Below are 21302 nucleotides of genomic sequence, written 5' to 3'. Positions count from 1 at the left end.
ATGGTGATGATCGATAAGCGAGAATCTTTCATAGTTTCCACGGCAGGTTATTTTTTTGGTGTACCTCTCGGAAGCGAAGAAAATTTTAAATTATCTTTCCCAGTGTTGGAAAAGTTTTTTAATCAATCAACGTGTAGGACACTTTGTGCTCAGCCAATTCAATCGGGAAATGATGAAGTTACCCTTAAATTGAGCAATGAATTGCTCATTGGAAAAAATACCTTGGTATTTTTTAAGGTAATTTAATTAACATCTATATCAAAAGATTAATGTAATTACACATATAGGTACAATGAGATAATCGTAATTATTAGCTAGCAGCAAAGATAGTTACGGAAGAAAATTTTCACGATTTGGTCCAAGTAACTTCGATCGGAGGGGCTGAAAGTTTAACTCTTATCGAAGTTTTACGACAAGTTTGGGCACCCACTCTGAAATCATTCGGATTTGATCCAACTTCTTTGAAAAAACTAGAAGAAGATTTACTTGGACCACGTCCACCTACGTCCATTACTGAAGAAGAAAGTTTTTGGATAAAACGTAGCAATGAAGCCAGTCGTACGAGAGATAAAACAACTTTTGATGAGGCCGCTCTAATATTGAACAATATTAGAAAAGAATTTGAAAATGCGGCCGTTTCAAGGTACAATTTTATTTATTTATTATATTTAAACGAATATTACTATTTAAATTCTTTCAATTGTCCATGCAAATATTGCATTTGTTGTGCCTCGTCATATGCAACACTTTGTACATCGTCGATAATGCAGTTAGTCAACGTTACCCGTTATTAAGAACTTTTTTGTTTCATCCTTTATGGTATGCAACACACTTTGCATGCACGTGCGAAAGGGTTGCATATCGTTAAGGTTAGAAAAAAATTTCTTACCGCTAGATGGAGCTCGCAGGCAACATTCGCGATAATGTTTAAAGTGTTGCATATTTTCAGGGGCGAAAAAATGAAAAATTTCAAATAAATATTAGCTTGTCTCCCAATTGAGAAAGGTTCTAATAGTCGTAGTATCACTCCTATTCGATCCAACATTTACGTAGACTTTTATTCATCGAATTTTCCTTTTTTAATTCTCACAGAAAAATTGTTAAATATTATAATAATTAATATTTTAATTGAAAATACACAGAGGTGATGGGTTTATCGGTTTGGAAGAATCGCTCGAAGCGATTTCTGGGTACGTCGATGACGTTTGGAAATTAGGCAGCACGGTTTATAAAGAGGAACGTATGAAATCTCTTTTGGAAATAATTGGAAACGAGACAGTGATCCTCGTTGAGAATCTTGTTAACGAGGTAATCAAATTTATTTATTTATTTTTTTGCTTTTTCAATTTTATTTATAACACTGCAGGTTAATTAATATTTCGTTTTTTTGTCTTCTTTTTTTTTAGACTCAGACGCATCATGGTCACAGTAATGTAGATGCAACGGTATGCATGGGTGCAATGGTATGCGAGAAATGGGTGAATGCTAGCGAGAGATTAACAGGACTTTTTTGGCCCCATTATTCCCTTCATCCTTGGAAAGATGCCGTATACGTACCTGGGAAATGTTCTAAACTTGGCAAAAGACTGAAGTAAACTTTTATCAAACGGTTTGCCTTTATTTTCTTTTTTTTTTTAAGGAAACTATTTAAATGAAGGTAATATTTTCCAGACAACTCAGTGAATTACGTGCTCAGTATCGTCAATTAATGAGACTTTTAACATCCAACGAAAGAACGAGATTGGACGTTGATAATTTTCTTCAAAATTTCCAAGACATTAAAGTTGTTTACAGCGATGATGAAAATGATATCGAATGGAATAGAATGATACGTAAAGTCGAAGAAGCTTTAACGCCTACCGAAGAATTAGTTGCACAAAAGTTGAAAGCACAGATTGCCGATGCAAAGACACCTAATTTATTGTTAGAGGAATTTCGAAGATACTTTGATCTAATGAAAAGGGATGCCCTTAAAAAGGCTCTTCGTAGCGAACGCGAAGCTTTGCTATTGGCATACGATGACCTGATTGGTAATCATAGCTATAAATAATATTAATCAAATAATTCAATCATCCTGATTGTCATTCTTTTTTTTCTTTTTTTTTTTTTAGAGAATTGTCTGGCTGGTCCAGACACAGATGATCTTTTGGATACTCCAAAAATACTTCAAGAAATTCAGACGGCAAGGTATTCTGAAATCCGATTAGAAAGTTTGATAGAACTCGGTAAAGAACTTTTAGCTGATATTCCAGGATTCGACGAGACTGTAGCCAAAGTTACGACAGCTTTGAAGGATGCTGAAAGGAAGAGACAATATCTCGTTGAGTCTTGGGTAAATTTGATACATGCCAGATTATAATCCTCGTTTTTACAAATTCATAATCGCTGATCGATCTTAGGTGAATGACACGAGAGATGCTGTAGCTAATAAACAGTTAACACTGGGTTCAGATTCCGCAGTTGTCGAGTTAACTGGTACTAGTTTGATGCGAGTTAATTACGATCCAAGATTGATGACCCTTATCAGAGAAGCCAGAGCACTTTCAGGACAAGGTGTTGAACTACCAAGAGAGATAAGAGACCTTGTTGAGAGAGCAAGTTTATTAGCAGGTCGTGCAAGAGCTTTACAACAAGTAGCTACATTTCATAATACCATTGGTGATCGTATGGTGCCTTCTCAAAGACCATTGATGTTAACCACAGCTTTGGAATTGGCACGAGCCGTTAAGGAACAATCTGGTGTTGTTTGGTCTGATCCTCAAGCAGTCGATGGTTACACAAATAGACTTAGAGAATTGGTAATAGGAAAATAAATTTGCAACTTCATTATTCATTCGTATTAATTTGTTCAAACGTATATTAATACGTTTTGTTAATAGGTGACAAAGTTTGCTAGACAGAATGCCGAATTAGCAGCTAAACATTCGACCCTGCGAAACTTGGTCTCGAATTTGTTTAAAGGAGAGGCTATTAATTTGGTTGGCAATCAGAATATTTGGAAGGATACTTTGATAAATATGAGAACAATTGTAGATTCTGTTGAAAACGAGTATGGTAATACAACAGCTTGGAAATTGCATTGGGATAGGCAACTTTTAAAAGCGTTGGGTGTGGCTTACAGGTGTGATTAATTTAATTCGAATCATTTATTAATTATATATATAAATAATTTTTGTAGAGGTGCTTTACCGTCGTTGCTGAGAAAATTACCGGATATCAGGGTCGAATTAATATTCCGGGATGGAATGTTACAATGGCGACCTCCTCTAGAAGAAATTCGTGCCAAGATATATTCCGGTATTAGACGATCCCTCTCAATTCCTATGAACTTTCGCGGAGTTGGTGATGTAGAACACGCTCAATTTGGTAGTCTAGTTCAGAAGAGTGCATACTTGTTCGGTGGTGTCTACAAGCAAGCTGAGATTGCTTTAAATGCTTTAGAATCCGTTAGGATTAAGTGGTTGAACTTGGCTGCACCAGCGAAAATTGATATCGGTGAAAAGTATGTTTAACTAAATGATATTAATTATTATCTAGGATCTTTCGTGGATGATTATTATGATTACAATATGATGATAATTTAAACAGATTAAAGGGAGCATCTCCAAATGATTGGACAAGAGCTTTCAAGGATGCCAAACAATGGGCTCAAGAAGTAATAAACGTAATAATTATTCTAATCGATTAATCACTTATTAATATTTTGAACTATCGTGTTTGAATAGGTTAGTAAACTGCGAGGAGGTGAAGTAAAAGTTTGGTGTATAAGTATCGACACTGGGACAACTAGAAACGATTTAGAATCAGCATCTCGTCGTTATTGGGAACGTTTGTGTTCCGATTTGCGCGTTGAAGCTTCTTCAAGACTTGTCTCAATTGTTGATTTTCTTTCTGTCGCTGCTAAAGAGTTGGAGAAGAGACCTCATAACGTTGAAGAAGTTGGGCTGGCTAATGAAGCTCATGAACGGATTCAAAAACAGTATGACGGTGTTGGAAATGAAATGGAAGCTGTGGCTGGTCTTGCTAAAGTTTTAGCTGCTTGGACAAGTGAAAAATTGGAAGGTATTATATTTGAACAATGATCAATCAATCCTTTGTTCCGCAAATTTATTGATTTATATTGATTGTTAATATTGTAATACCTCGTAGGAATTAATTCAGCTAATTTGGCTTGGCAAGAATTAGCGGATCGTTTGGAGAAACATAAAACAGTTGTGGCTCGTCAATTGGAGGACACCAAAGTGAATTTACGTCATCGGGGAGTAGCATTGAGGGACGAAATTGAAAGGTGGGAAACCAAGTGGTTATCAAAACCTGACATTGTAACCATCGATTGGATATCATCGATGAGAGATCGTTGGATTACTTTAACAGAACAACGAGATAGTTTAACTATCGATTGTCAAAGAATTGGTTTTAATTTGAGCGAGATCATCGAAGACGATTCGACGAATTTGAAGAAACTCGAAGCCCAGTTAGAAGCTGAGGAATCCAATTGCAGATTTCAAGCTGAGTTTATCGAGGAACTCGATAATCAAAGAGCCGAGGAATGGGCTGTTGCGAGGAGAAGATTACCGAGGCTTCACGATTGGCTTGATTCTTGGGAAACGAGAATTCGTTTGCAATCTAACGATAAGGATTCTTCCAATCCCCGCAACGACAATGTAGAAATCGAAACTTTCGTTGGGAAACAGTTAAGAGAAATTCGAGATGCGATAGAATGGATTCAACTTCTTCGCGGTGATGAAATTGCCGAGGAACATTGGACTGAATTGAAATCTGTTCTTGATTTGAATGATATTAGAAATTTAAGAGATTTAACATTGGGTCATATACTTGATTCTAAGGATAAAATAAAGGACAATGACATTCGTATTAAGGTGGGTGTGGGTGATCTTTTTTTCTTTAGGTCTATACTAGAATTTATTTAAATATTTTTTGTTCCTCGTTTTGATCATTTGCACGATTTGCATTTATTTCATTAAAATGAATAAATCGTTTAACAGGAAATTACGAAAAGAGCTGCGGCCGAAAGTGGAATACGACAAGCGATATTGGAATTAGAATCTTGGGAGACATCGGCCAGTCTACAAATTCAACAATCAAAGGACAGTAAAAATTCGATTATTTATCTTGTCGGTGAATATTCCAATCTTTTGGCTAGGACAGGTACTTTCTTCGATTAATAAATATTGTTTTAATTGATACTTTATCGAAATTGAAATATTATTTTGATGAACGAAACGTAAACGACCGACAGGTGAATTACGACTTTTGTTGGAGGGTGCAAAGGGTGCTGCTGGTTACGAAAGATTTGCAGCAAGAGCTACAAGATGTGAAGCTAGTTTATCAGAGATCGAAGAACGTATTAAGATACTTAGTATTGTTCAAAGAAAATGGGTTTACTTGGAACCCATTTATGGTAGCGGTGCTGCACCCAATGATTCTGGAAAATGGTCGAGAACTGACAAAGAATTTAGGTTTGTTTATTATTAAATATAACGATTGATCGTTCGATTGAAATCAATTATTTTCCATATATTTTTTCATTAGATATCTGATGGGTGAGGTTTCACGTGATTCTCGAGTATCATCCATTAGAAGATTACCTTTACCTGCTTTAATTAATTTGAAGGATTTACTCGACAGATGTCAAAGAAGTCTCGACGAATTTTTAGAAGTATTTAATTTTTTTTTATTATTATTATTAATAATAATAATCACATCGTCAACTATTTATTTAATTATCGTCTAAATTTGGAAGTGACTTTTTTCCGTTTATTTTTGTTTATATTTTGATTTTGTTTAAATAATAGGAGAGAAGATCGTCCTATCCACGTTTATATTTTTTGAGCGACGAGGATCTTTTAGAACTCGTTTCAGGAAGCGGCAAAGCTCTAGAATCCCATTTACCAAAACTTTACCAAGGTATAGGATCAGTGATAAAAAATGATAATAGCCTGACAGCTGTGGTTTCACCAGAGGGTGAAATACTAAAGTTATTGGAGGCTATAGATACGAGCGAACCACTTCCAAGATGGTTGAACAATCTTGAGAAGGGGATGAGGAATACATTGAGGCAGAGTCTTGATAAATGTTTGACAGACTCCTCACCTGATCCTTCTATTTATCCTAATCAGGTACGAATATTATTGGGATCGAATGAACAATTATTTAAATTGCATAATTTGCACATTTATATTGGAATTATTAAAGAATGAATTTTTTTCAACAAAAACATTTCGGACAAACATTTCTTGATTTCGCATTCTTGTTTATTCAGATTTCAAATGTTTAACACTTGTCAGATATTTGTACTTATTTTTTCATTTATCTTTAGATACTTTTATTATCGGAGAGGATCAGATTTACTGAACGTTGCGAGGCTGCTTTGAAAGAGGGTATATTGGGTTTGAAAAAGTTGGTCGAATTTTTGGATACTCAAAGAGCAAGGTATAGGGGATTGGAAGATGTCGGAGACAAATTAACTGTTCTTAAAGCTCGAGGATTACTTCTCGACACTGTTCATCATCTTGAAATATCTAGAACATTGTTGAATACTCTCGAGATGGGTGAATCCACTTCGTGGTTGTGGTACAGACAACTGAAAACATACAGAACAGTAAGATTTTGTTAAGTAATTAATTTATTATCTCAAGATCATTATTTCGTTAAATTAATATGTTGACAAAAATTTGTATAGAACAAGGGTCCAATTGTAAGATGCGCTGGTGCTGAATTTCCATATCGTTTTGAATATCAAGGAGCCGCAGTTGGTTTAGTTTGGACTTCGCTTACAGAGAAATGTTTCCTTGCATTAACCCAAGCCATGAAACTTGGATTGGGTGGTAGCCCAACTGGGCCAGCTGGAACTGGAAAAACTGAGAGTGTTAAAGCACTTGGTGGTATTTTGGGAAGGCTGGTTATTGTTTTCAATTGCGACGAAGGTTTGTCTCCTACGTAATCCAAATTTAATATCACTTATAATTAACGAGTAGAATGATTTATTTGTTTTTTCTTTTTTTTTTTTTAATAGGAATGGATGCTGGTAGCATGAAAAGAATTTTAGGTGGTTTAGCACAAGCCGGTGCTTGGGGTTGTTTCGATGAATTTAATCGTCTCGAAGAAGAAACATTGAGTGCCGTTGCAATGTTGGTTAGACCACTTCAAGAAGCTGTCAGAGATGGGTTGAACCAAGTTGTTTTAGGTGATCAAAGAGTCAATCTTGATCCACACTGCTGCGTGTTCATTACAATGAATCCTGCTGGAAACGAATACGGTGGACGTCATAGGCTTCCAGATTCATTGGCCAGATTGTTCAGACCCATTGGCATGGCCCATCCTGATAAATTTGATATAATTCGTGCTTTATTAGAGTGTGCCGGATTTTTGGAATCTTCTATGCTTGCTAATCGTTTGGTTGAAACATTTGAAATCTCATTAAATTTACTTTCCAAACAGCCGCATTACGACTGGGGTCTTAGAGCACTCAGATCAGTGTTAGATGCTATTTCACCTGTTAATCAATTGGACGAATCAACCAGGTACGAAAATATTCCTATCATAAATTACACGTTTTTAATATTAAACAAAAAAAAATAAATATAAAAATTGAAGTTTAATTTGAATTGTCGTTCGCGTTCAGGCTATTTATCGCAATTAAAGATTCAACATTGCCTAAATTAACAGAGGAAGATGCCAAGAAGTTTCTCGATTTGTTACACGACGTATTTCCTAATGTAGATCATTCGTTAACCGAAGTGTCCAACGAAAAGAAAGATTTACGAGAAGCTTTGATAGAATTATGCGAGTCTAGTAATTATACGAAGAAAATTGTTGATCAGTGCATACAATTGTACGATCAATTAAAAAGTAGAACAGGTGTTGCAATAGTTGGACCACCTGGTAGTGGAAAGACAGTTATAAGAAAATTATTAGCCGAAGCTTTGTCGAAAATCGGAGAATCGGTTGATCAATATATCATTTATCCTGGTGCTGTACCCAAATCCAAACTTTTAGGACGAGTTGATTCACAAACAAGGTATTATAATAATATAAAGAAGATGATTAATTTGAATTGTTAATAATATTTTTATTTTATCGTTCAAAGAGAATGGAAAGAAGGTTTGTTATCGAGTGCAGTAATAACAGCTGGAGGAAATAGTTCAACTTGGATTATTTTGAATGGCGACGTTGAACCAGAATGGGCAGAGGCTTTAAATTCTGCCTTGGATGACAACAGATTACTGACATTACCCAACGGAGTTGGTGTCAAACTGGGAAACGGTATCAGGTATATATATGTAATACAAAATATATTTTTATCATTAATATCTTAAACATACTAATTCGTTTATTAACTATTTGATTATAAAATAAAATAGATTCATATTCGAGACACATAAACTGGCAAGTGCTAGTCCAGCAACAGTTTCACGATTGGGTGTTGTCCATCTTGGAACAATTAGTACAACTTCACTTTTACAAGCTTTGATTCCTGATGATTTGCCTTCTAATATTCGAGACAATGTTAATTCACACCTTTCCACTTGCATCGATGAAATCTTTCAATCGAATTCGATTAGATCGTCAGCTTGTGGTCTGATCAATTCTGTTTTCCATCATTTGCGTGACGCGCATACGCAAACGTTGTACACGGAGGCACTTCTCGGTGCTCTCTGTTGTCAAATCGATGATCAAAATGTCAGAGATAATTTAGGACGTTTGATTTATCAGTTGACCGATTGTTGGTGTCCAGATCCCGAAAAGCCATTCGACGTTCTTTACAATGACAAATCAGATCGATTAGAACCTTTCATCGATATTTATCAATCGATTGAAACCGAGGATGGTCCTGTACTATTATCGGGTAAAGTTTATCTACGAACATATCAAATAATTCAAAATAGGAATTGTTAGAGTGATATTTATGATTTTTTGATAGGACCCGTTAAAAGAGCATTAGCATCTATCTTACCTTGGATAGAAAAGGATTATCCTGTTATTTTACGAGGAGAACAGGGCTCGGGTAAAAGTACATTAATAACCGCTGCATTATCCTCTTTAAAAAATCAGTATAATGCACCGTCCATGACCTTGATACAAGGATCTTCTCTATACGGTGCACAGGATCTTTTAACTCGGTTAAAACGCGCCTGCGTTCGTCTTGATTCATCCTCTCATGGAAGAACTTATAAACCCAGAAATGGTTCTCGTATTATTTTAATACTCGAAGATATTCACCTGGCTTCCAAACAGATGCAGGTAGTTTTTTTTTTTATTTACGCGTTACACCTCTCCGTACCAAATACAGGGCGTTGCAGAAAAAATGTTACTACACTTTGATCGTTTGTCAATGTTTTTTTTTCTTTTTTTGTTTTTGTCAAAGTATTATATTTTAAGTGTTTCGAATTTTTAAAGTATGGTAACATTTCTTTTGCGACACTCTGTTCGGAATAATTTAAAGGATAGAACGATAGATAATAAACATTTTTTATTGCAGGAATTGGTACGAGAATTATTGCAAGATGAAGGATTTCACGAGGATGATTTAGAATTCGCACGAATCCCATTAACAATTATTTCCACTGCTGATTCTAATACTGCACTTCATCCTAGATTAGAATGTCTCATGGCAACGTATTATCTATCGTTTGTATTAACATATTTATTCAAATAATGAATTAACTTAAACGAAATGCGTGAATTTAATTGTTATAAATGTTTGCGTTAAATTAATTTAGGTGTCCAAGTTCGAAAGAAATTGTTGCCATGTTGGAACTTCATCTTAGAAGTGCATTAAAAGAAAAAGATGATTTTGTTGATTCCTGGATTACGAAGACATCGTCGACTATGTTGGAGGCTTATCAATCAATAAACTTGTCCAATGAATTGTCTTCTTTCTTGTGGACACCGAAGGATCTTATTTTATGGGCTGATTGTCTTGGTTATTATTTACCTCCTGAAAACGAGAATGATCTTACCAGTTATATGTTCGATGCTGGAAAACGTTTATTCTATCCTAAGTAATTATTTTCTTAGAAATAAAATACGAGTACACCAATTTGTTCGATGTCCTTTCTATAATATTTGTTGTTCAGATTAACAGCTGAAGCTCGTGTCAATTGGGATTCCATATTGTCCGCTCAATTTTTGAATCCTAAAAATTCTATGAACGATGTTTTCGTTTGGAAAATTGGTAATAATGAATTGTTGCCTATCGTGGAAGAAGAATGGAAAGATAATATCGTAAATGTTGCTGCAAGATGTGCGCGAGAAGGTGAACCAATACGCGCTACAATAACGTCACATCTTTTACAAATGGTTGCTGGTAATTGAAATGAATTAGATTGTTTCGAATTTGAAAGGAAAAACACTTGATTATAATCCTATCAATTTCGTAATCGTATTTTCATTTGATAGGAATTTGTTGGACATTTGGAACACGTTTACGTGGTGTCATCTTAACTGGACGACCAGGATCAGGAAGAAAATCAGCCAGCAAATTAGCTGCAACTTTTTCATCCTTTCGTTATATCGATTCGGGACCTGGACGAGCCAAAGCTTCGATTAAAGCAGCGATTCAAACAGCAGGTATCGATGGGGAACCAACGATGCTCTTACTCGAGGAACACCATATGAGAGAGGAAGATACGTCAATTTTGGTCAGCGCTATTATTGCCAACGGTGAACTTCCAGGACTTTTTTCAATCGAGGAATTGGATGGTATGATAGCACCATTGATAGATTTGTCAAGGAGAGAAGATTTTCCTGGCACTTTGGAACAATATTTTTATCATCGTGAGCATTTATTTGTAATATTTGCAATTTGTTTTTTCTTTCTTTTATCAAAACATCAATGGCAATGTCCTATCTATAAATTCCCAGGTATTCGAAGTTATCTTCGAGTAGTAGTAATTTTAGACATCGGTGATTTGAAATCAACTTTCTTATCACGTTCCGGATTGTTGAGAATCTGCACAGTAATTGGACCGAGTCTTGGAAACGAATGGTGGTCTTACGAAGCACCATTGACCGAGTTAGCTATTCAATATAATAATTCTCATGGATCGGATGTTCTCGTAGAATCATCAAAGGAGAGGATAGAAGTTATGATTAAAGCTCATCTCCAAGCACCCAAGCAACAGCAAGCACCGGCACGTTTCTTAGCTTTACTTTGTACAACGGAAAAGCTTCGTGAAATTTGGAGTGCGGAAGTTGAAAGTAAACTTAATAGCTTAACCGCTGGTATTAGCAGATTAAGGGAAGCCGGTGAACACGTTGCTAAATTGGAGGATGAAGTGTCGAAACAAAGGCAGGAGCTCGAGGTACTTAATAAATCCCGTATTCAAATTCTTATGTTTAATGTTTATTTATCATTTAGATCGAAAAAGGTAGGGCCAATGCAGCTTTGGAAAAAATTACTGCAACGATGAGAGGTGCAACAGGTCAACGAGGTGAGATGACCAATTTAAAAGCTGAAACCGAACGAGAGAGTGCCGAGTTAGCGCGAAGAAAGGTATTTTCATATTTATGCATTTTTATTATAAAGAAACATAATTATATATCCAGTGTTTATTTTTCAAATAGGCCGATATCGAAGGAGAATTAAGTAAAGTCGAACCATTGGTCGAACAAGCGGCACAGGCTGTTGCTGGTATAAGTGCTGATGCTCTTGCCGAAGTTAGATCGTTACGAGCACCTCCAGCACCTGTTAGAGATGTCCTCGAAGGTGTCTTGAGACTTATGGGTATCAAGGATACGTCTTGGAACAGTATGAAAACGTTTTTAGCTAAACGTGGGATCAAAGATGAAATCAGGTTATTTTAATATTATAATATTAAACAAGTTGTGCCTTGTTATCTTCTTAGATCTCTTGGAAAATATTCGTAATTTCTAATATATCGTTTAAATTATATTATCCGAGGTAATAAATTATTCATTGTATTTGTTTTATCTTCTTGTTTCCCTTATAAAAGAACTTGGGATGCAAGGAGAAGTACTTCGGCAAGTTTAGATGCAGTCGCCAAGTTGGTTAAAGAACGTCCGGATAGTTTTGAAGAAAAAACTGCTAGAAGGGCGTCAATGGCAGCAGCTCCGTTGGCCGCCTGGGTTCTTGCTAATTTGCAATACGGACAAATACTTCAACAAGTGGCACCCTTGGAACGAGAACAACGTTTATTGGCCGAGTGAGTAAAACTTTGTCCATTAGAAATTGGTCTTATGTCCAATATAAAAATAAAAGAAAAAAGAAAAATGAATAATCGCGTACGATCAGGCGATTATCAGCAGCCGAAGCTCAACTCGGAAGATTGGCGGCCGGTTTGAACACAGTTGAGAGTCGTGTCGCACAGTTGCAAGAAGAATTGGCCGAACATTCCCGAGGTGCTGCAGCATTGCAATTGAGAACCGAAGCTACGGAATCCAGTCTTACTACTGCTAGATCACTTTTGTTGAAACTCGACAAGGAACATCGGGATTGGCAAACGCAATTGGAAGAATTGACAAATCGTAAAGAAAGATTGGACGTTGAAGCTGCCAACGTAGCATCCTTTCTGGTTTATCAAGTATGTTCATTGTTTAATAATGAATAATCAACTCGATCAATGAAATGATATTTTTCGGTAGGATCCGCAAAGAGACGACAAGTGGAAAAGATCGGCCATCGAGTTATTGATCGATGAACGAGAGAGATTAATTTGGCGTGCACAGGGACTCCCAGCGGATACCGGAAGTCTCGTTGGTGCTGCTTGTGCATTGAGAGGACCATTAGTACCAATTTTCCTCGACCCATCAGGTGTTGCGGTATCTTGGCTTAAATCAAACATCGGATCCAAATTGGAAATTATCAAAGCCGAGGATACGAAGTTCTATACCGCATTGGAATTAGCTGTGAGATTTGGGAAGCCACTGTTGGTTGAAGAAATCATCGAATTTCCATCGATTTTGTTGGCACTTTTACGAAAACGACCATTGAGGCTCTGCGATCGTGATTTGCCTGCTCAGCAAGGATTTCAATTGTTCTTGGCTACTAGGAAGGATCGATTGGATAATATTCCGAAGGAAGCTGACGCTGTACTTTTTCAAATTGCTTTGGGTGCTGGCACGAGAAGTTTAGCCGAGAGACTCGTTGATAAGGTTATTTAATCGTTATTAAATTCAACAAATGATCAATCTTTTCATTTGAATAGTTTTCATTTAATTTCAAGAACATCTCTCGCTACGGATATAAATTCAATTGATTAGATTTTCGTATTTTTGATTACTTTTAGTTCTAGGGAGAAAGATGAGAAACTCCTCGTAAATGAATGTATTTGATTTTTCGTTGTTAGGTGTTGTTAAAGGAAACTCCAGAAATTATATCAAGAAGAAGAGAAGCTTTAGAACGGGAAGAGAAACTTTCTGGCGAACGAGATGCTGCACGTGTTGATTTGTTAGCCCAATTGGGTAGAGCCAGAGGGCAAGATCTCTTACAGGAAACTCAGGGTGGCCAAGGAAATGATAGTAATGGTAGTGGTGGTGGTAGTGGTGGTAATGGTGGTGGTGGTGGACTTTTAACTTCTTTGGAAAAGACTCAAACAAAAGCCAAAGAGATTTTATTGGCTCTCGAAGAAAGTCGACGAGGCCTCGAGGATATTTCAAAGTAACAAGTTTTGATCAACTTTTATTATACATTTTTCTTTTTTTCTTTTTATAGAAATTCATTTATTTATTTAATAGTATCGAGAATAGAAAAAATTAGGGAATTTTCCCAGAAAAAGTTGGCGACGTTTTAAATGAATTATTCAAAGGCAACATTTAATATATTACAACATTAATGTTTATTTATAAATTTACAAGAAAATTGTTTCTGAGTAATTTTTAAGAAGTACACGTATGAAACAACGATTACAAGTCATGATTTTATTATTGTTGTTGTTGTATAAAAACATATAAAATGAACTGATGGATATAAGTTAAACGGCAGTTCACCCGGTACATTAAAATGATTTAATCAATGGTTTCTCATTTCAGAAGAATAGAGAGTCGCGAGAGACTCGCTAAATTTGCAGCTAACGTTTACAAAGCTGTTAAGGGACTGACATCGTTGAATCCTTTATACGTTTTCTCAACGGAAGCTTTCACGGATATTTATCTTGAAGCAGAGAGTACCAGATCAATAGCCATTTCCGATGAGAGAAAGGAACAGGATAGGCTAGTTGAAAAGAGGTCAATAAATATTGATTTTATTATTCTCATCGCGAGAAATGCATTAAAAATAATGTCAGATGAATATAGGTTTCCTTTTTAAACCCACCTACGAATAATGAATTGGTTTATATTCGAAGTATGAATGATTTTTGGGACTTTGTCTTTCAGATTAATAGCGTTGACGGTGCATTATTGCACTAAAGCAGCATATAGGAAACACCGATTAACGTTAGCATTGTACTTGGCACTCTCTTTAAATCCAATATCGGAAATTGATAGGAATTTATTACTCGATAGTGGTTTACCAAATAACGAGGATAATGTAGATTTGGAAGTACCCGATTGGATACCTGACGAACGTCGTACAGCGGTAAAAGTATTGGCCAGTTTCATGCCACAGGTATGTGTTTGTTCGCATATGTCATCATCGTTATATCGATCTAACCGCAAATCAATCCGAAACAAATTTTCATTGTATTTTGCATTAACCTTATGCATATATTACTTAAATAACAGGTAGCTGGGAAAATGAAACGTGATTGGTTGAACGATATTGGTAATGTGTACACGGACAACAGTTTGACACATCTCCAACGAATTCTAATTATCAAAGCACTTCGTCCGGATTATTTGCATACTGCTCTCTCGAAATTCGCTATCTCCCAATTAGGTAAATATCATTTATTCAACGTCAATTGTTTAACGCAGTTTTGATTTATTTAGAAAAGTGTCTTGTTATCTCCTATCCCACCACATCCCTTTAACAATTCTAATTGAAATTCAATTAGAAAGCCTTGAATTCGTAAATGTAAAAATGTAAATTCGATTTGTTAATCGAAATAATAGGTGTGCGAGATTTAGCACCACCAACGTGGACATTGCAAAAGATAGCAGAGAACGAAGGATCAAGCCCGATACTTTTGTTGTTGTCACCGGGAGCTGATCCCGGTCCAGAATTAAAATCATTGGTTGGTAATCTTGTAGCATCATCAACTGGTTTCACTGAAGTTTCTTTAGGACAAGGACAGGTTACTCAAGCTGAGCTTGCTTTGGAAACTGCATGCAAGTAAGAATTCGTTAAGTATTATTAAACAATCAAGATCATCGTAATCGTTTATATTGCATATGTTCGTTCAATTGTCATTCGTAGAAACGGTAGTTGGGTACTGTTGAGTAATTTGCAATTAGCATTAACATGGTTACCAAGATTGGAAAGTTTATTGAGATCGCCAATGTGTACCTCGAATAAAAATTCAACAACGAGAATTTGGTTGACCACCGAAGAATGTGAAGGATTTTATCCTGGTTTAGCTGGGCTCTGTTTAAAATTGGCTTACGAGCCACCCGAAGGTGTTCAAAGAAATTTCAAAAGATCATTCCAACAATTACAACAATTGGAAGATAAGAAAATTAATGAGAATATTCCTGGGATGTTTTTACTTTCGTGGTTGCATTCGACCATTCAAGAACGACGAAAATTCGTTCCCCAAGCATGGATCAGATCTTACGAGTGGAACGAAGCTGATCTTTGTGCTGCTTATACATTGATCGTTGATAAAACAATTAAAAGTAATCAAACGCAAAATTGGGAGACTGGTCAAGGATTGCTGGACGTTGCTGTTTACGGTGGAAGACTTCAGGACGATTACGATATGCGTGCACTTTGTGCTATCATTCGTGAAATTTGGTCAAAGGATGTCTTCGAGGGTCGTCGTAACTTAGCTGGGGTTCTTAATATCCTGGATATCTCGGAAAATGATCCGGTGAAGATCGTGGAACGTTTGGACAGTGAAGATTCACCTAGGGAATACTTTGGTTTACCTGCCAATGCTCACAGAGCTTGGGAAAGGGTAGCTGCCGAGGTTGCCCTGACACTTCTCAAAGGTAAATTACTATTTTGCCAAGTTAAGCAGGAATTTTTTGGAAGGTGTGCTTAACGAAATATATTACTTGAAATATTTTTAAGAGCTCACAAAATTGTTCAATATTTTCTAAAATGTATTCCTAAGTACTCCTACGATTCTAGAATTTTATTTGTAAATTTTAGAAATGAAATATGATTATTTTTCAACGTATATCTACTTGGAAAATAATCAAAGCTCGTTATATTTGTTTGTCCAGGTATGACGATAAAAATATCAAGCAACGAGAAGACTCACGGCAGAACGAGATCAGAGAATACAATTGAAAAAGATTTAAAGGAATTATTGGATCGACGTTTGACGAAATTTGAAGCATCGTTGAACCCTGTCTTGAATGATATTAAAAAAGAGACTCCTCTCAAACGTTTCTTCGCAGACGAGCTCGAGTTTACTCGAGATTTATTAAACCGAATACGATTGGATCTCGAATTAATTAGAATCGAGGATACAAAGGTAATCTCGTTCATCGATTATAATCAATTTTTTCAGGGTTTGATCGAGTCGTTTCTTCTTTTTTTTTATGTTGAACTCTAAATATTAACAAATATTTAAACATACACACAGTCATGTAATTATTTTTAATATAAACAATACAAATATTAATTAATTAAATATCGTATTTAATTACAGACACCTAACAAATGGATGAACGAGTGGCAATCTGGACCAAAGGATGCACTAACATTTGTTCATGGTTTATTAACAAGATATCAAATATTGGAATCCTTTAGAACGAGTTTTCCACTTCGAGTCGATCTATCGAAACTTGCCAGACCAAGGGCCTTTTTAGCTGCCCTTAAACAACACACAGCTCGCGAGATCAATCATCCTCTTGAGAATTTACGATTAAGGGTTAATTGGATGTTAGATGATAGTAGAAGCGAACAGTGGAAGGTGTCCGTGATTATTGAGGGTCTTCTTATCTCAGGTATTCGATTGATTATTTTCTTGATTGATTATTTAAATCCTTTTGCACGTGTATTACACTAAAAAATGGTTATATTTGTCGTTTAACAGGAGTCCCGATAAAAAAGAAGAAAGGAAATACTTGCCTGGTGTTTCCATCATTACTTTTTCAATAATTTTGTTTGTTTGTTTGTTAAACAGGTGCTCTGATCAAAGATGGCACCCTGAAAGACGTGGACGTCAATGCTGCGCCAATTGCAGCTGCTCCTATTTGTCAAATTGCATATTTGCCCGAACGATATTCCTTTGATAAAGATTCTGATAAAAAAACATTGCATTCGTATTACGAAAAGAAAGAGGACAAGGATTGGATCAGTATACCAGTTTATAGTGATTCTCAACGTAGTTCATTCGTTTGTTCATTTCCAATTGGTTGTCCTAGGGAAAATCGAAATATTTGGTTACGTCGTAGTGTTGCTCTTTACTTCAAACCTATTTAATTCATTCATTTGTTCATTTATTTTTTGATTTTAGGAAGACATTTGTCTATTGTCTATGATTAATAATCAATAATTAACAGTAGATATAATTTTTTTGTTAGGTGGTCGGGTTAATTGCAAAATAGTATATTATTTCCATTTTAATAAATTATTACTAAGAGAGATAAGATAACAAAAATAAGTGGAATAATAAATAGATTGAAATCGTGGATAAATAAGATTATGTATAATGTAGAAATGAATGATAGAACATTGTTTAATTGTCGTAAAGTGCTTTATTTATATTACATTTTAATAAACCTTGCAGGTGTAACTCTTCGATTAAGAATTCGTAGCGTACAAAGTTTGGGAGGAGGGGAAAATACACACTAACGCCGATTTAAAATGGCTATTTCATATTTCTTAATTAATCAATCAATCAATCAATCAATCAATCAATCAATCTCTCAATCAGTTTCATCATTTTAATCTTCTCATGCTTCATTTTCTTTTATACATATTATTTTTGACTAAAGTTTCTCGAATGAATCGACAATAATTGTTCTCCCTTTAATTTATTTTTCTGTTTTTTTTTCTTTCTTTTTTTTTAAGTAACAGTAAGTACAGAAATATATTTTATATGCGTGAATGTAAATGGGGTAGGGCTAGGGGTGAGGGCTAGGGCAAAGGAACGGGGGTTTTATTAGGGTAATGTTTTTTGTTTTCTTCATATTTTTATTATACATGCATATGGTAGATAAAACTTGTTATAATTGGTATAATTTTACAATTACGCAAAAATTCATAGAAGAAAAGGTAGAAATAGAAAAAGATAGAGTGAGAGAGAGAGAGAGAGAGAGAGAGAGAGAGAGAGAGAGAGAGGATTTAGGAATCGTTATAAATATTATTTAACAAAATTAGAAATAATTATAGAAATCATTCGAATTACAATAATGTCTTTTCTTTTTTCTTATTGTTTCTTTATAATCGAACGTGCCTACGTATTTATTTATCGATTTTTATCTGATTATAATTGATTATATTTGTTAAAAATGTATTTTTTTTTTTTTTTTGAACGATCAAAAATATGATTTTGTTTTTTACGTTGATCCCATTAATGATACTTTTATTTGGCACGTTCGATGCAACGTGTTTGTTGTAGGGAATAATATTGATTTTTATATTTTTCTTTCTTTCTTTTCTTTTTTTTTTTAAATCTGTGTATGAATAAATGTACAATTGTTTTTTAAAAGTTGAATGATTGATCTAACGGTTTACTAAAACACGATATTAATTTTGATCGTATATTGTAGTCAATAACAAATGCTAATTATTATTACTATATTATTATTAATATTATTATTATTATTATTATTAATATATTATTACTATTATAATTATATATATTTATATAATATGTATACGTGTTTTTAAATACGGTCTAATATTTTCATTCTTTTCATAACGTATATCATTTTGTATATAATTAAGTATGTATTTATATATTTAATGATTTATTTATTTATTTGTAGGGCACCTCGTAAACGATAATAATAAAAGTAATAATCAGAATTATGATGATGATGATGATGATGAGAATGATAATGTGAATGTGAATGTAATTTCAAAGAATTGTCAGTGCATATTTCCGTTTCTTTTTATTTCTCTCTCTCTGTTTTTAATACTTTTGTTAAATAAAAATGTGAACAAGAATCGTTAGGAAACATAATACGAATTAAAACGAGAAATAGAAAACGAGGAAGAGTTCAAAGATAATAAAGGCTTCATTTTGCGAAATAATTTGTAGAAAAGTTGGAAGAAGAAGAAGAAGAAGAAGAAGCAAAAAGAAAATGAAAAGTTAATTTTCCTGAATTTTGTCTAACGCGACTGGCTTAATAAAAATTCGATTCAGTCGAGATGGTAATACGATTTGATTTTAATTTCGACGATTTCTCCCGCTTTCTCAAGGGTTTTTACCTTCTTTATTTATTTTTTCTCTCGCGTTAATTCTCAATGCTTTTTTTTTATTTATTAATAAACGTCTATCGTAAACGTCCAACCAACCAACCCCATCGAAGTATTTTATCGGTTCGTTATACTTTAATCTTCCTCGTTCGATTATTTTAATTAATTCGTGCACGCGATGGGGGGGGTGGGGAGGAGGATTTTGTTCTTTGTTTTTTTGTTTATTAATTATTATTCAAACACACTTTGTAATTAAACTGAGAATATTCGTTTGCGTTACAATAAAGAGATGGTAGATTAGAAAAATAGTAGATTGTATACATAATTATTATTATTATTATTATTATTATTATTATATATAATATATTAATTTTTTCAAGAGAGAGAGAGAGAGAAAAAATTATTAACACGAATAATACAATACAATTTTATTATAATAATTTTAATGCATCATATTATATACCTCGTGAATTATATTGGAGGATTTTTTGTTGCATTTATTTTTAAATATCAGACAATAGGAAGAAAAAAAAAAAAGATTAAATTCTTTAATGAGAGTAGAAATTGTATGCATGCTCATTGAAAACTAAGTAAGTTACATATATATTGTAATCTAGGTCATATATATATATTAATGTAATCGATAAAGTTAATGAGAATGAAAAGAATATAATCAGAGAGTCAGAGAAAGATTATAAAGAGAGAATGGAAATAGATTGAATAATCCAAATTGTTAAGAAAGAAATGATATTTAAATGAAAAATAAAATGGGACGGGTAAACGCGTAACATAATTTCTATGAAATGAAAATCATTTTTAAAAAGAGAATGAGAAAAAAATACGTGAATCGATAGAATATTACAAAATAATTGCTAGTTTTATTTAGCAAGGGTGAATAAATATTAAATTAAATTTTAAAAAGAAAGGGTAAAGGGAAGAAGAGAAAAAGGGGAGAGAGAAAGAGAGAGAGAGAGAGAGAGAAAGAGATGAATGAAGACGAATTATTTTTTGTTTTAATTGTAAATGTGAAGGAACAATCGCGTAGGTCGGACTCGAGTCGAAAAATGTCTTGATTGTCGATTAGATTTTATTATTGCTCTAATTAAAAACCATAAGGAGAAGATGAGTGAGATATTTGCGACACGAGACCGATGCAACCACGAGAAAAAGGCAATACTGTGTTTTTTTTATATCTCTCGAAACATTTTTCATTTTCTTTTTCTTTTTCTTTTTCTTTGCTTTTCGTTTTCTATCCTTTTTGTTTCTTTTTTTTCTTTTTTTTTTTACGCAAAAATGTATTCTCTCATACACACGCATACACGCACCCACCCCCACGCTCGCACATACTTACATGATTATTATTAATTAATAATAAAATCGTATCGTTTTATTATATTATTTATCTTTTTCTTCTCTTTCAGATTTTTTGGTTTACCTTCGTCTTCGTCAGTATTTACAATTATATTACTTTCCCCCACGGGAAATGAATTAACTTAACGAATTCTCATTTAAAAAGGAAACAACTTGTTTTTAATATAATAATTACGTTGATGTTATATTATCGTCAAATAAAATGTACATTTGACAATGTTAAATGTTAAATCGCGTTTGTTTAAAAAGATGAAACAAAAAAATATCAAACGTAAATATTTGTACATTACTAACGAAGAAGAAAGCTTTTCTTCTATTCCTTTATTATTTTTTCTTTATTTTTTTTATTTTTAATTTTTTTTTTTTTCTTTTTTTGTATTAACCAGAACGAGAACGAGAGAAACAAACTAACATTCATAAAAGATTTAATACATAGATAGAAAGAGAAAGAGAGAGAGAAAGAGAAATA

The 21302-nt window shown here is 34.1% G+C and overlaps 1 protein-coding gene across 1 annotated transcript; it reads left to right on the top strand.

The window, feature by feature from the left end:
• Window positions 1–17557, top strand: LOC122513295 (cytoplasmic dynein 2 heavy chain 1). The gene is made up of 42 exons (XM_043629578.1): window positions 1–237; window positions 315–643; window positions 1143–1308; window positions 1407–1591; window positions 1672–2030; window positions 2112–2332; window positions 2400–2798; window positions 2880–3121; window positions 3179–3502; window positions 3589–3655; window positions 3726–4062; window positions 4150–4880; window positions 5007–5169; window positions 5261–5480; window positions 5554–5680; window positions 5817–6140; window positions 6341–6622; window positions 6704–6947; window positions 7037–7544; window positions 7646–8041; window positions 8111–8293; window positions 8385–8869; window positions 8945–9264; window positions 9503–9651; window positions 9744–10025; window positions 10101–10330; window positions 10423–10800; window positions 10888–11327; window positions 11384–11518; window positions 11590–11819; window positions 11979–12188; window positions 12278–12566; window positions 12628–13137; window positions 13332–13642; window positions 14014–14208; window positions 14359–14590; window positions 14707–14860; window positions 15037–15256; window positions 15341–16074; window positions 16312–16565; window positions 16743–17040; window positions 17220–17557. Exons 1-42 carry the CDS (start codon window positions 1–3, stop codon window positions 17516–17518), a joined length of 12399 nt encoding a protein of 4132 aa, XP_043485513.1. The 3' UTR covers window positions 17519–17557.
• The last annotated feature ends 3745 nt before the right edge of the window (window positions 17558–21302 follow it).

The sequence above is a fragment of the Polistes fuscatus genome, unplaced genomic scaffold (genome assembly GCF_010416935.1).
Source record: "Polistes fuscatus isolate 324 unplaced genomic scaffold, CU_Pfus_HIC Scaffold12, whole genome shotgun sequence".
Classification (NCBI taxonomy): domain Eukaryota; kingdom Metazoa; phylum Arthropoda; class Insecta; order Hymenoptera; family Vespidae; genus Polistes; species Polistes fuscatus.
This window is presented reverse-complemented; position numbering and strand designations above follow the sequence as displayed.

What these genes read in the sequence shown, in the direction of transcription:
- LOC122513295 (XM_043629578.1), top strand. Translation starts at nt 1, where the DNA reads ATGGTGATGATCGATAAGCGAGAATCTTTCATAGTTTCCACGGCAGGT. An exon ending in TGGTCCTGTACTATTATCGG is followed by an intron (nt 8,870 to 8,944) that starts GTAAAGTTTATC and finishes ATTTTTTGATAG; the next exon opens with GACCCGTTAAAAGAGCATTA. An exon ending in ATTCGCTATCTCCCAATTAG is followed by an intron (nt 14,861 to 15,036) that starts GTAAATATCATT and finishes TCGAAATAATAG; the next exon opens with GTGTGCGAGATTTAGCACCA.